The 13,079-nt window shown below is 46.3% G+C and overlaps 1 protein-coding gene across 2 annotated transcripts in view; it reads right to left on the bottom strand.

Moving 5' to 3' along the window:
* The window catches only part of NT5E (5'-nucleotidase ecto), a 52,538-nt gene extending 43,496 nt beyond the window's left edge, over positions 1-9,042 (bottom strand). For both annotated transcript variants that reach the window (XM_045498948.1, XM_045498949.1), the window contains exon 1: positions 8,629-9,042. In XM_045498948.1, coding sequence (XP_045354904.1) covers positions 8,629-8,967 — 339 coding nt within the window. In that variant the 5' untranslated portion in view covers positions 8,968-9,042. The remainder of the gene's footprint in view (positions 1-8,628) is intronic.
* Between the last annotated feature and the right edge of the window lie 4,037 nt (positions 9,043-13,079).

Below are 13,079 nucleotides of genomic sequence, written 5' to 3'. Positions count from 1 at the left end.
TGGAAAAATTTACAAACTCTCTATGTGCAAAATACATATATCAGCATTACATTTAGAATTATCTATTCGACAGATGGACTTCCATGCAGGTTTAACTATATCTCTGAGGGGCTAGAGGGCTCTAGCTAATGTGTGGATTATATATGGAATCGATTATTCAGGTGAGGGAAAAGAGGTGTCAGAGAATTTTCAAATTCTAGTTATGTGGTTGAAGAAAAGACACTGAAGGAGTTCACACAGTATTCAGATGTATCTGTAACTGAAGAGCAGAAAGCTTCCAGCTCACTGTGTGATTTGTCTCTTTTGGTTTGTTTTCCAATTTTCAGCTGGGTAAACACAGAGGCCAGAACAAGGACAAGATGAGCAAAGAAACCGCCTTTGCTTCCTCCCTCTGTGTTTGAGGCCAGTCTCACCCCGCCCAGCTCTGGTGTAGAACTCACTCTGGAAGAGAGGAAGTAGAAAGGCCATGACCACAGCCACAGGATGGAGTGGGGGCCACTGACATCACTGAGGCTTGGGGATCAACAACCACCCAGACTCTCAAAACTTCTGAGGTCTGAGCTCTATGAATAGCTACTAACTTACTTTGCCTTAAACAACAACAACAACAACAACAACAAAACCACTGTCATCAGTATACCTCTTTCAAACTTTCCAAATTAGCATTGTTAATTTGTCTTTCCTGGACATGGATTTGCTATAGAAGATAAAGTAATTCTGAGAGTTTCTTTGATGTGAGAGACTTTGTAAGCACCTGAATATAAGGTGACTTCCCCTTGCTTAGGGATTAGTTTTCTGTGGAGAAGAGGAAACATGGCAATCATCCATTTGGGCATCTGTGACACATAAATTGAGGCTTGACGTTGTGTCTTCTGCAGACCAGATTTTGGTTCCTGAACTCCCATGCTCAGGTGTTAGAATTTCAGTCATTTTTGCTTTGCTTTGCTTATGCCCCACCTTCATAGGTCTTGCTCAGCCTATGTGGTCAACAAGGGCTCAAAAGGGCACTGCCCCTCTATCCACTGAATAGCAGGTTTCTCCCTAGCAGGTCTGATCCGCTGTCCTTGGCACTTAGCAGAGAGCCTGGCGCATGCAGTTCTTAGTGAGTATTTGTGGAGTGAATGAATAAATGAGCCTCAAAGACAACAGGCTTGAAACTGGGCTCATCACCCTACCGTTCCTTAGGCCATCACCTTCTATTACATATAGAGTAATGCTCCATCCAAATCCTGTGAACCTCTATCTGGAAACAGTGGCCAACTCAAGGTACCTGGGAGAAGACCCAATCCATCTCTCCACAAGGAAATAGCTGTCATAACAGCAACTGTGACAGAGACCTAAGAGAGTTGTCACTCAAACTGAGACTTGTATGTAAAATTAAGTTCTGGGACAAACCAAGTTACACTAGCAGATTTGAAGCAAGACGGAGGTCTGGGCGGGGCCTGAGCTGCTGAGGAGTGACATGCAACAGACCACCCCCTCCAGTCCCCCATCCTACAGATGAGGAATCCAGCGGCCAAACTCACATAGCTAATGAGTGGGAAGAGACAAGCAGTAAAACCTGGGTGTGGTGATGTCTCATCCAAATCTCTTTCCACGGCCCCTGCCTGCCACAGGCCACAGGGTCCAGTCCTGTCCAATCAGCTCAGGAGAAGCCTTTAGACTGCAATTCTGTGCGGTAAATAGCAGGCTTCAGCTGTCAGGGGGTAAGGTTCAGTAGAAGAGTCCGTGCTCCCGTGTGGTAGTGTCAAACTGCTGACTCCCGGTGCCCCTGGCCTGAACCCTCTTAGTCATCTTTTGATTACACCCTCTCCTGAGTCACCCCTGCCAACAGAAGGTGAGCACCGCCAGCACTTCCTAACACCTTACCGAGAGCCGACGTCGTGCTAAGCGCCTCCCGTGTGCCACCATGTCCTTTCAAACCCACAACAACCCATGTGGTGAAGACTATCATCACGCCCATCTTAAGCATGTGGAAATGGAGGCTTCAAGAGATGAAATAACCTGCTGTCAGTCCACAGAGAGGGGACTTGATCCCAGGCGGTCACCCCAGAGTTTACTCTCTTGGCCCCATGCCATCCTGCCTGCCCGCTGAAGGCTTCCCATGGACTCAGCCTTTCTCCCCCCATCACAGTTCAGTGACCACCTCACCCTAGACTGCTGCCCAGGCTCTTCTCCATCCTCTTCCTGGGGGGGGCGGGGGGGGTCTTCTGTCTCCCATCCATTTCTGCTCATCTTCCAAAACTGTGACTTCCCTATGTCACTGACAGTTTTTTTCCCTCACATCAACCAATTCTCCAGTTCTCTGGGGTTACAGACTGGGTGCCCAACAATTCGGTTCAAGTCTGCCACTATCTACCTGGAATGAGCACCAGACCTCACCAGTAAAAGGGCTCAGTGCTACAGGACGGCCCTCACTTCAGGTGCCAGCTGCCAGTCCTGGGCACCTCTACTTCTGACCAACCAGCTATAAACTGGGGATTTGACGGACCTCCTCCACGGGTTGGATAAAACTCAAAGAAGTCAGAGAAGTGCTTTAGTTACTATTACTGGTATATTATAAAGGATACAACTGAGGGACAGCCAAGCAGACAACATACATAGGGCAAGGCATGCAGGGGGCCAGGGGGTGTGTAGAGCTTCCATGCCCTCTCTGGGCACACCTCCCTCCCAGTACCTCAGTGTGTTCACCAAACTAGAAGCTCTCTGAACCCCAGCATTTAGGGGGGTTTGTCACATAGGCATGATCGATTAAATTATTGGCCATTGCTGATTAACTCAACCTCTCACCCGTCTCCCCTCCCAGGAGGTTGAGGGGAGACTGAAAGCTCTAATTCTCTATTCATGCCTTGGATTTTCTGACTGCCAGTCCTTTTTCTGAAGCGATCTAGTAGTCCCCAGCCATTAGTCATCTCATTAGCATACAAAAGGCTCTCCTCACTCAGGGGATTCCAAAGGTTTTGGGAGCTGTATGCCAGGAACTGGAATAAAGATGAAATATCTGTTTTTTTTTTGTTTTTTTTTTGTTTTTTTTTATACCACAGTTGCCTTCTACTCAGAAACCTCCAGTGCCCCCAGCCCCCACCCTGCTGTGACAAAAGAGGAGAGCCCAAACTTTTCAGATGGCCATTAAGCTGTATAAAAGCTCATCTCCCATGACTCCTGCCTCCTCAGTTCTGGTCCAGAATCTTGCAGATTCCTGCGATTCCTGCCTCTGCACCTCTGTCCCATCTGCCTGCCCCTTCGTTGAATCAAAACATTTCACTGAACTGAAACTGAATCAATGTGTTTAGAATTGTGTGGAACCTCAGAGATGAGGTGGATCAAACCTCTTATTTTATAGATGAGGAAGTGGTGATCCAGACAGGTGAATGGCATAGCCCCAGGTCACAAATTTATTATTGCTTAAAAGGTAGAGAGAACAGTACCAATGTCTGAATTTCTGGTGATGAGTGCTGGAGATGATAAGCTTCAAATTAATAAAATTAATAAACTCTTTTTAAAAATGTTTATTTCTTTTGAGAGAGAGTATGCACATGAGCAGGGGAGGGGCAAAGAGACAGGGAGAGAGAGAAAGAGTCCCAAGCAGGCTCTGCATTGTCAGCGCAGAGCCTGATGCAGGTCTCAAACTCATGAACCATGAGATCATGACCTGAGCTGAGATCAAGAGTTGGACGCTTAACCTTCTGAGCCACCCACCCAGGCACCTCACCAAATTAATAAACTCTTATGTAAACTTTCAAAAGCACAAATCACAAGGCAAAAAAAAAAAAAAAAAAAAAAAAAAAAAGAGAGACAGAGATTAATTTGATTATACCAAATGAAGGATTTCTGTTCAATGAAGGATTGAGTTAACACACATAATCAGAAGATAAAATTGGTCACAGATCAATACCTAGAACTCCTGAAAATCAGGAAAAATAGAGTAAACCTAATGTTTAAAAAAGAGCAAATGAAGTGAACATGCAATTAGGGAGGAGAAAACCTCAAAAGTGAATATACCAAAGTCCGCAGTTATTGGAAAAATACAAGATCGAATAATGAGATGACATTTCATACCTACTGGAAAGCTGGATAATGCTGCAAGATAGGAGTAAGGATTTGGGGATTCACATCTGTGTGGGTGTAGAGGTCAGGGAGAGTAGAGCATCTCAGTCCCACAGGAAAGCAATCTGGCAGTCTTTAGATGTAAGGATACACATCCCTGGGACCAGCAATTCTGTCGTGGGGTATGGATCCCAAAGAAATCCTCCTCGGCAGGAAGTGGAGGAAGCTATTCAGAGCAGCCTATTTGTGTAACTGCAGCATAACTGGTGCCATCTCCAAAACCGTCACCAAAGAGCAGATAGTAAAATGTACAGAGATCTCTGTGGAGCACAGTACACAGCAGACACAGGATGACATGAACAAAGTGAAAACAACCAGTTTAAAAAAGCAGAATCAGACCTATAAGTACAGAGAACAAACCATTGGTTGCCAGAGGAAAGGAGTATGGAGTTGGGCAAAATGGGCAAGGGGGAGTGGGAAAACAGGCTTCCAGTTATGGAATGAAGTTACAGGAATACAAGGCACAGCATAAGGGCTACAGTCAATGATACTGTAACAGTGTTGCATGGTTGTATGATGACAGATGGTAGCTACATTGGTGAGTACAGCAGAATGGCATAAACTTGTCCAATCACTACCTTGTAACTTGAAACTAATGTAACATTGTGTGTCAAGGATACTCAGATAAAACTAAAACAAAAACCCACACAACCAGTTTAGGGCAAAAGCAAGAAACAGAATGAGCTGAGCAACAGGAGGAGTTATATAAATTACATATTTATATATAAACTATATATATAATACATAGTTATATATTTAAAACATAAGAACCCTAACTATATATATGGGCACATGGGTGGCTCAGTAGGTTGAATGTCCGACATCGGCTCAGGTCACGATCTCTGGTTGGTGAGGTCCAGCCCCATATCTGCCTCTCTGCTGTCAGCCTGTCAGCACAGAGCCCACTTCAGATCCTCTCTCTGTCTCCCCTCTCTCTGCCCCTCTCCCGCATGTACTCTCCCCAAAACAAATAAATACTTGAAAAAAGAAAAGAACCTTAACTGTAATAAAGGTTCTGGAAGTACACACAGGAACAAAACATGAACATCAAATGGAATGGCTGCCCATGTAGGAGGTGGGGAATGTTGATGAGAAGCGATTTGATTAGAGGTCCGCTGGGAGAGTTAAAGGCAGGGGCCCCAGTCCCCACCCTACCTGCTGGCTCAGGCACCAAGGGGCCGTTTGCTAAGGCTTCAGCTGCAGTCTTTCAGACAGAAAGTTGGATGCAGGGGCAAGCACCTCAGAAGCAGGCCGGCTACAAAGGAGGCTGCCCTTCTCCACTGAAGCTATTTCCTCACAGCCCACTCTGAAGGCAGGAAGCCCACCTCTGGGCACGAACCCCTCAGATTGTGTGCTTTGGGGGGAGGTGGTTCAAAGTCCACTCGACGAGTAAAATAGTTTAGAAAATGGGGCTTAGGAAAGACAGTGGAGGGGGCAGAGGAGGGATGGTAGAGTGTGCCAGGCAGTCGGAATCGGATAAACTAACACTGTAAACCCAAACCTTCCATTGTTTTGTTTGCTTCCTGGCAGCGCATCCAGAAGTAACCTTTACTGAGGACTTACTATGACCCAACAGGGTGGTAGGGATTTTTACACTTGTCTGACGTACTGTTCACAGAAATCCGACACGGGGGTGGGAGTTATCCCTCTTGTTTTACAGTCGGGGAACAGGGGGCTCAGAGAAAGTACCCCAGCCAAGCTCACACTGTGACTGCATCCACTTTGTCTTCCTCATGCCTTCAGGGGCACTAATCCTTCCATGGAGACAGCTAGCCAACTAGCGGCTTCTGACATTCTCCCTCTAGAACTTTCTGCCCAGCAGCTGGGTTTAGGAGGTTTCCAGGCTTGCCCCAGGCCCTCCAGAGGTATGAAAACTGTTCCAGCAGCTCTGGCTGGGACACACAGGTCTAGAAAGTCAACACCTCTTCAGAGGCTCCTGATGTAGGGAACTGCTGGGGTTGAGCTAGATTCTAGTAGCTTCCTCTTTGCCCTCTATACTCTTGAGTCCTTAGACGTGGCTCCTCTAACCAAGTCCAGTTTCTAGAGAACTGGAAATGCCCCTGAACAACTCTTTTCCATCCTACCCTAAATCTCCAGCTTCCTGGGATTTAACATGTGGAGGGTGAGTGGGTGGAGTGACGGAACATTTATAACAGAACAGCAATAAATTCCCTGAGAGTAGAATAATATAAACAAAAAATGACAGTGAAAAATTTCCTTATCACACGCTAAAGCATAACAAGACTAGAATTTTATGCAGGTCAAATCATGTTTGTCAAACCCCACAACTGCAGAGTAAGTCCTGATGAGATACTATCAAGAACATGGCCATCAGCCTTCCCCCATTTTATCTCCTGTTAACATATAGTAGCTTATTTTTCCTCAGTCCCCAGTCCAATGATTTTGAGTAAAACTTAAAATTATTGCATCCAACAAAAAGCATTCTAAATAATTTCCAGTGGTGAACTGCTGTAACTTGCAGAAAATGGTTCCAGCCTCAGCCAGAGTTCTATCATAAATACTTGATATGGTGATTAATATCATGGGATCAATTTGACTTAAAGAGGAAAACATTAGTATTAGGGAAAACTAGGAATTCTCCATTTTTTTTTTTCCACCTAAAGGAGTTTACATAGCCATGGAGAAAAGGATGCCACAAGAAAAAAAGTTGAGAGTTGTGGTTCTCATGATATCAAAACAAACTCACATAATGTTTATTTTCACTTCTGGGAGGAAATGAAGACGTAGACTAGTTAACAATTCAATTCAATAAATATTTATTCTGTCAGCATCGCACACAAAACACCAGGTAGGTTGGGCTGTGGAAATACCAACGCTAAGAGACCATACAGGGTTCTTGAGACCCATCATTCTTCTGTGGAGTCCAGACAGATGCTGGTGAGCCGCCCCCACTCCATCTGTGGACTTGAGGGGTTTAGGGATCTGTTTGAATTGTTGTGCTTTCAGTGACCCTAATAACCTTATGACCAACAATCAGAATGGAGAGGAGCTCTCTGCCCATCTCTCACCTCTCTGAAATGAGCTTTCTTTTTGGCAGACAAAAGCCAAACAGCTCTACCTTATCATCTTTTCCCATCTTCCTCTCTCCACGTTTCCAGGGAAAAAATAACTTCTGTGCTCTTCTCATACCAAATGTATCGTTAGCCCTCTGTATCCCAGCCTGGACCACACCTCTCCTTCCTTTCCCTGTACGTGGGCTCCACAGATTTCCCTGCTTTGTTCTTCCTCTTATAAAGCTCTTGAGGGGCGCCTGGGTGGCGCAGTCGGTTAAGCGTCCGACTTCAGCCAGGTCACGATCTCGCGGTCTGTGAGTTCGAGCCCCGCGTCGGGCTCTGGGCTGATGGCTCAGAGCCTGGAGCCTGTTTCTGATTCTGTGTCTCCCTCTCTCTCTGCCCCTCCCCCATTCATGCTCTGTCTCTCTCTGTCCCAAAAATAAATAAACGTTGAAAAAAAAAAAAAAAAAAAAAGCTCTTGAGATTTCTTATCACCAGTTACTCCACAGAATCCCTTTAGTCTAGGATTTTACACAGGGTTAAAGTTGGGTGGTGGTTTGATTAAAAAAATAAACCAGATATATGTTTTGGGCATATTTATTACTGTGAAACCCCTCCCCGCTCATTTTCTAGAATTGAGTCCAAGAAGTAAGGCATTGCCTTTAACAGAGCATTTGGGAGCTTGGATTTAAAACTCTTGCACATGTTTTAAGAGTGCCTCATCTCTTAAGTTGGATTCCCTTCCTATATCTCTGCCGCCAAAGCGATTTTATTGAAATCGTCTGAAACCCCAGTGTTCCAGCATTTTGGGTCTCTCTGGAAGTTTCTTTCTTTTGTTAAAAAAATATAGAGTAGTATCTGGTAATAAAAGTAACATTTACAGAGGCCACACTATGTGCCAGTCAACCCTCTGAGGCAGATACAATCATTCTCCCCATTTTATAAAGGCTGGAACTGAGGCACAGAGAGACAGTAAATAACTCGCACACAGAAGGTAGTTGCACCAGGAATCTACCCCAAGCTTGTGAGCTTAATCGGGCTCAAGCTCCAACATCAAAGGGATCTGCAATCCATTCTTATCTTGTCTCCCTTTTGGAGCCCATGACCAGGGCACTGTACCCAACCTCTTTGAGTTGAGTTTTCCTTCCAATAAAAACGAAATACAACATTCTACTCCTGACCCTGGCTTTGGATAACTGCCACTGCTCCCCTGTACCCCAGCTGACTCCCCTGGGAGGTACGGCTGTGTCCCTCTTCTCTAAATGCCCCCCTCCCCAGCGGGGGAGGGGGGAATCAAACGCATCAATCCATTTAAAAAGAATCATCCAAAGGACTTTTATGTCTGTATCTACCCGGCACGCCGGCGGGAGCGTCGCTTTCTCCCCACAGCGCTCTGCGTCCTGTTCCGGGCCGGCCACTCGATGCCCCGCCGTCCGCTGCTCCTCCGCGCTTCGGGACTCCCACCCCAGGGCTCCCCAGCCTCCCCGCTAACAAGGCGCCCTCTTACCATGGCGTCGTAGCGCAGGGCGTTCATGAAGTGCGCCACCTCGGCGCCCTTGTACACGGTGAACCAGATGGTGCCCTGGTACTGGTCGCCGGCGTCGAGCAGCAGCACGTGCGGCTCGGCGCGCCGGATCTGCTGCACCTTGGTGAAGAGGCGCGCCACGCCGCCCACGCAGCGGCTGGCGTTGACGCACTTGCTGGAGTCCTCGCTCGTCTGCTCCAGCCGGCTGTGCACGTCGTTGGTGTGCAGGATGGTGAGTTCCCAGGCGCCGGCCGCCGGCCACAGCAGCGCGCCCAGCGCGAGGAGCCGCAGCGCCGGCGCCCGTGAGGCTCCGGGGCCCATGGCTGCGGCGCGGGGAGCGGGGAGTGCGGACGGGCCGGGCGAGCGGCGGCGAGTGGCGGCGGGAGCTGGAGCTGGTCGCCCTTGCCGGCGGGGCTGGGCGGGGCGGGGCGGGGGCGGGCTTCCCTCGGCCCGGAGGCCGGCCCCACCGCCGGGCGCACGCCCGCGCGGTCACCCGATCTGACCCTGGCACCCGGGGAGGCCGGGCGCGCCCGGGCTGGCGGCTGGCACCCGCTGCCGGCAGGAACAGTAGGGAGGTTGTTCCCGGCGGGGAGCGGGCCGCCGGCCCCGATGCCGGGGTGCCCGCAGCCCCACAGCTGGTGCGCTGCCTTTCCGGGGTGCGAGGGAGGAACCGGAGGGGCCACCCCGCGTCTAGGTCCTCGCTGTTTCCAGCCTCATTTGAGGCACGAGTTTTTCTCCAGAGGAAAGCACGGTTTGTGTTGGGCTTGTAGTTGCGCGAGCTCATCACTTGAAAGAGCGAAAGTGGGAAAAGGGAGGAAGAAAAAATGGGCGAGATGACGTACCTGGGGGGCAGGGGGAGAGGAGTGCAGAGAGGCAGGGGAGAAGAGCGCTTGCCCTTTGTGCTGTGGAAGCCAAAAACGGACTCTGAGACCTGGCTGCCCGCTCTCTTTGCAGCTGGAGGACGCACCAAGTGCATGTAGTTTAGACGTAGAACCTGACAATTGAAGACCATCCCAATCCAGTCCAACGTTTGTTCACAATTAAAGCCTTAGCGACGAAAAGGCATTGGTGCGGGAACTGGTCTTGGAAGCGAAAACAGACCATAGGAGTAAAATCAGCAGCTACGTGGACGTGATGCTGCCTTCCGTTGCTTTTTTAGGCACTTTTGTTGTTTCACATGGTAATGTTTTATGGACTTCTTGGTTTTTTAGGTGTTAATGTTTTAAGGATGTGGCGTGTGTGTGTGTGTGTGTGTGTGTGTGTGTGTGTGAGGGTGCGCGCGCACGTGCGTGTTTGTGTAAAGGCAAAGCTTTGGGCAAGGAAAACAATAATAGGAATGCACTCAATAAATCATCCTTATAGAGAATTTCCCTTTGTTTAGCCAGCCGATTACTGACTGCAATCAATTATCTAGCCGCCTTGGGAAGGGAAGAAGGGAATTCGTTTGGAGGCCCTATGAGGTGTCCTATGATTTATGCGTTACTAAACAGCATATGTAGTCCTCACACTTCCTGGAATGCATCAAGTCAGCACTGTTGGCTTGTTTTTGTTTTTGTTTTAAGCTTTTTGGGATAATACATATATAACCTCAAAATGACCATCCTAACCACTTTTAAGAGTACAGTTTAGTAGCATTAGTTGCACTCACATTGTGCAACCATCACCACCATCCACCTGCAGAACTTTTTCATCTTCCCAAACGGAAACTCTTGCAGCCATTAAACAATAACTTGCTAACTGTCCTCTCCTCCCAGCCCTTGGCAACCATCATTCTGCTCCGTCTTCATGAATTTGCAGACTCTAGGTACCTCATAGAAGTGCAATAAGACAATATTTGTCTTTTTGTGGCTGCCTTATTTCACTTAGCATACTTGTCCTCTTAACGGTTCGTCCATGTTGTTGCATGTGTTAGAATTTCCTTCCCTTTTAAGGCTGAATAATGTTCCATCGTTTGTTTGTACGTGTATACCACATCTTGTTTGTCTATCCATCCATCCATGGAGACACTTGGGTTGTTTCTGCCTTTTGGCTATTGTGAATAATGCTGCTATGAACGCGATACACAAATATCTGTTTAAATCTCTGCTTTCAGTTTTTTTGGGAAGTGGAATTGCTGGATCATATGGTAGTTCTATGTTCAATTTTTGAGGAAATGCCATACTTTAATGGCTGCATCATTTTATATTCCCACCAGCAATGCCCAAGACTTCAGTTTCAGGGCACCTGGTTTGCTCAGTGGGTTAAGTCTCGACTCTTGATCTTGGCTCAGGTCATAATCTCACGGTTTGTGAGATCAAACTCCGAGCACACAGCTTGCCTGGGATTCTCTTTCTCCCCTCCCCCGCCTCCCATCGCTTCCTACCTGCCCCTCCCCCCGCCATGCGTGTGCGTGCTCTCTCTCTCTCTCAAAATAAATAAATATTTTAAAATATTTTTTTTTCAACGTTTATTTATTTTTGGGACAGAGAGAGACAGAGCATGAACGGGGTGGGGCAGAGAGAGAGGGAGACACAGAATCGGAAACAGGCTCCAGGCTCTGAGCCATCAGCCCAGAGCGCGACGCGGGGCTCGAACTCACGGACCGCGAGATCGTGACCTGGCTGAAGTCGGACGCTTAACCAACTGCGCCACCCAGGCGCCCCTCAAAATAAATAAATATTTTAAAAAAGAGTTCTGATTGCTCCACATCCTTATTAACACGTGTTTTCTGCTTTTTGATAATAGCTATCCTAAGGGATTTGAGGTAGTACTTCACTGTGGTTTGATTTACATTTCCCTAATCTTTAATGACGTTGAGCATTTTTTCATGTGCTTATTGGCCATTTGTGTATCTTAGTTGGAGAAATGTCTATTCAAGTCCTATGATTTACCCATGTTTTAATAGGGTTATTTGTATGTTTTTTGTTAGTGTTGTTGAGGAGTCTATATATTCTGGATAATAATCCCTTATCAGATATATATGTTTTGCAATTGTTTTCTCCCATTCCATAGGATGCCTTTTCATTCTGTTGATAGTGCCCCTTGAGACACAAACTTGTATATTTTGACAAAGTCTGATTTATCTACTTTTTCTTTTGTTATCTATGCTTTTAGTGGCATATCTGAAAAAACACTGCTATATCTGATGTCATGAAGCTTTTCCCCTATGTTTTTTTCCTAAGAGTTTTATTGTTTTAGTTTTTTTTTAATTAAAAATTTTTTTTCAATGTTTATTTATTTTGAAGGAGAGAGAAAGTGTGAGTGAGGGAGGGGCAGAGAGAGAGACACAGAATCTGAAGCAGGCCCCAGGCTCTGAGCTGTCAGCACAGAGCCCGACATGGGGCTCGAACTCACAAACCACGAGATCATGACCTGAGCTGAAGTTGGACACTCAACCACCTGAGCCACCCAGGCACCCCTATTGTTTTAGTTTTTAGGTTTAGGTCTTTGCTCCATTTTATATCCAATGTATAATATATACGTGGAGAGAGGGCGAGGGATAGAGAGAGATATTTATCATAAGATATTGGCTCACTTGATTATGAATGTTGAGAAGTCTCACAAGACGCTGTCTGCATTGGAGACTCCTGAAACCTGGTAGTGTAGTTTGAAGGCCTGAATGCCAGAGAGCCAATGAATTTATCTTGATATTAAAGAATATAATTTTGTGTTTCATTCTGTACAAATACATGCAGTTAGTACACAGTGCAAAATTGGGAATTTGGGGCATGGCAAGAGTTTGGATTTCTGCATTAAAACCAAAAAAAGCTAAGTCTATGAAAATATGATAAAGCATAGGATTTCAATTGCAATTAAAATGTATTATAATGGGAAAAATGGAATGTTTCAGGAAATAGTTCTGGCAGGACTCAGTTAATCTGGAGTAATATGAAAGTATAAAAAGTTCCCTCTTGAATATTCTGAATAAGATTCAGTTTCCAATCAATGGCTTTTTTCCCCTTTCATGTGCTCTTGTTATATATTATAATATTTTAGGTTGGCTGGGGGGAATCTGACTTTTTATTATATTAAAGTAGTAGATATTTGCATTTATCCCATGATTTCTGAGAACTTGCAGTTCTACGCTATGTGTATCTGCACATAAAATAAGAATCCAAAGGGTGCCTTAGGTGGCTCAATCAGTTGAGCATCCAGCTCTTGATTTCTGCTCAGATCATGATCCCAAGGTCATAGAATCAAGCCCTGTGTCTGGCTCCGTGATGAACCTGCTGAAGATTTTCTCTCTCCCTCTGTTTCTCTCCCCTGTGCATGCTCTTTCTTTCTTTCTCTCTCTTTCTTTCTTTCTTTCTCTCTCTCTTTCTCTCTCTCTCTCTCTCTCTCTCTCTCTAACAACAACAAAAAAAGGAATCCTAGTAATATGAATTTCACCTAGGAGCCAAGAATCTTCCAAACAAAACCTCAAAGCCAGAATTGCCTGTATTACTATTATTATT

This window comes from Leopardus geoffroyi, chromosome B2 (assembly GCF_018350155.1).
Source record: "Leopardus geoffroyi isolate Oge1 chromosome B2, O.geoffroyi_Oge1_pat1.0, whole genome shotgun sequence".
Taxonomy (NCBI): Eukaryota; Metazoa; Chordata; class Mammalia; order Carnivora; family Felidae; genus Leopardus; species Leopardus geoffroyi.
Note: the sequence above shows the minus strand (reverse complement) of the source record. Positions and strands in the feature narration are given on the sequence as shown.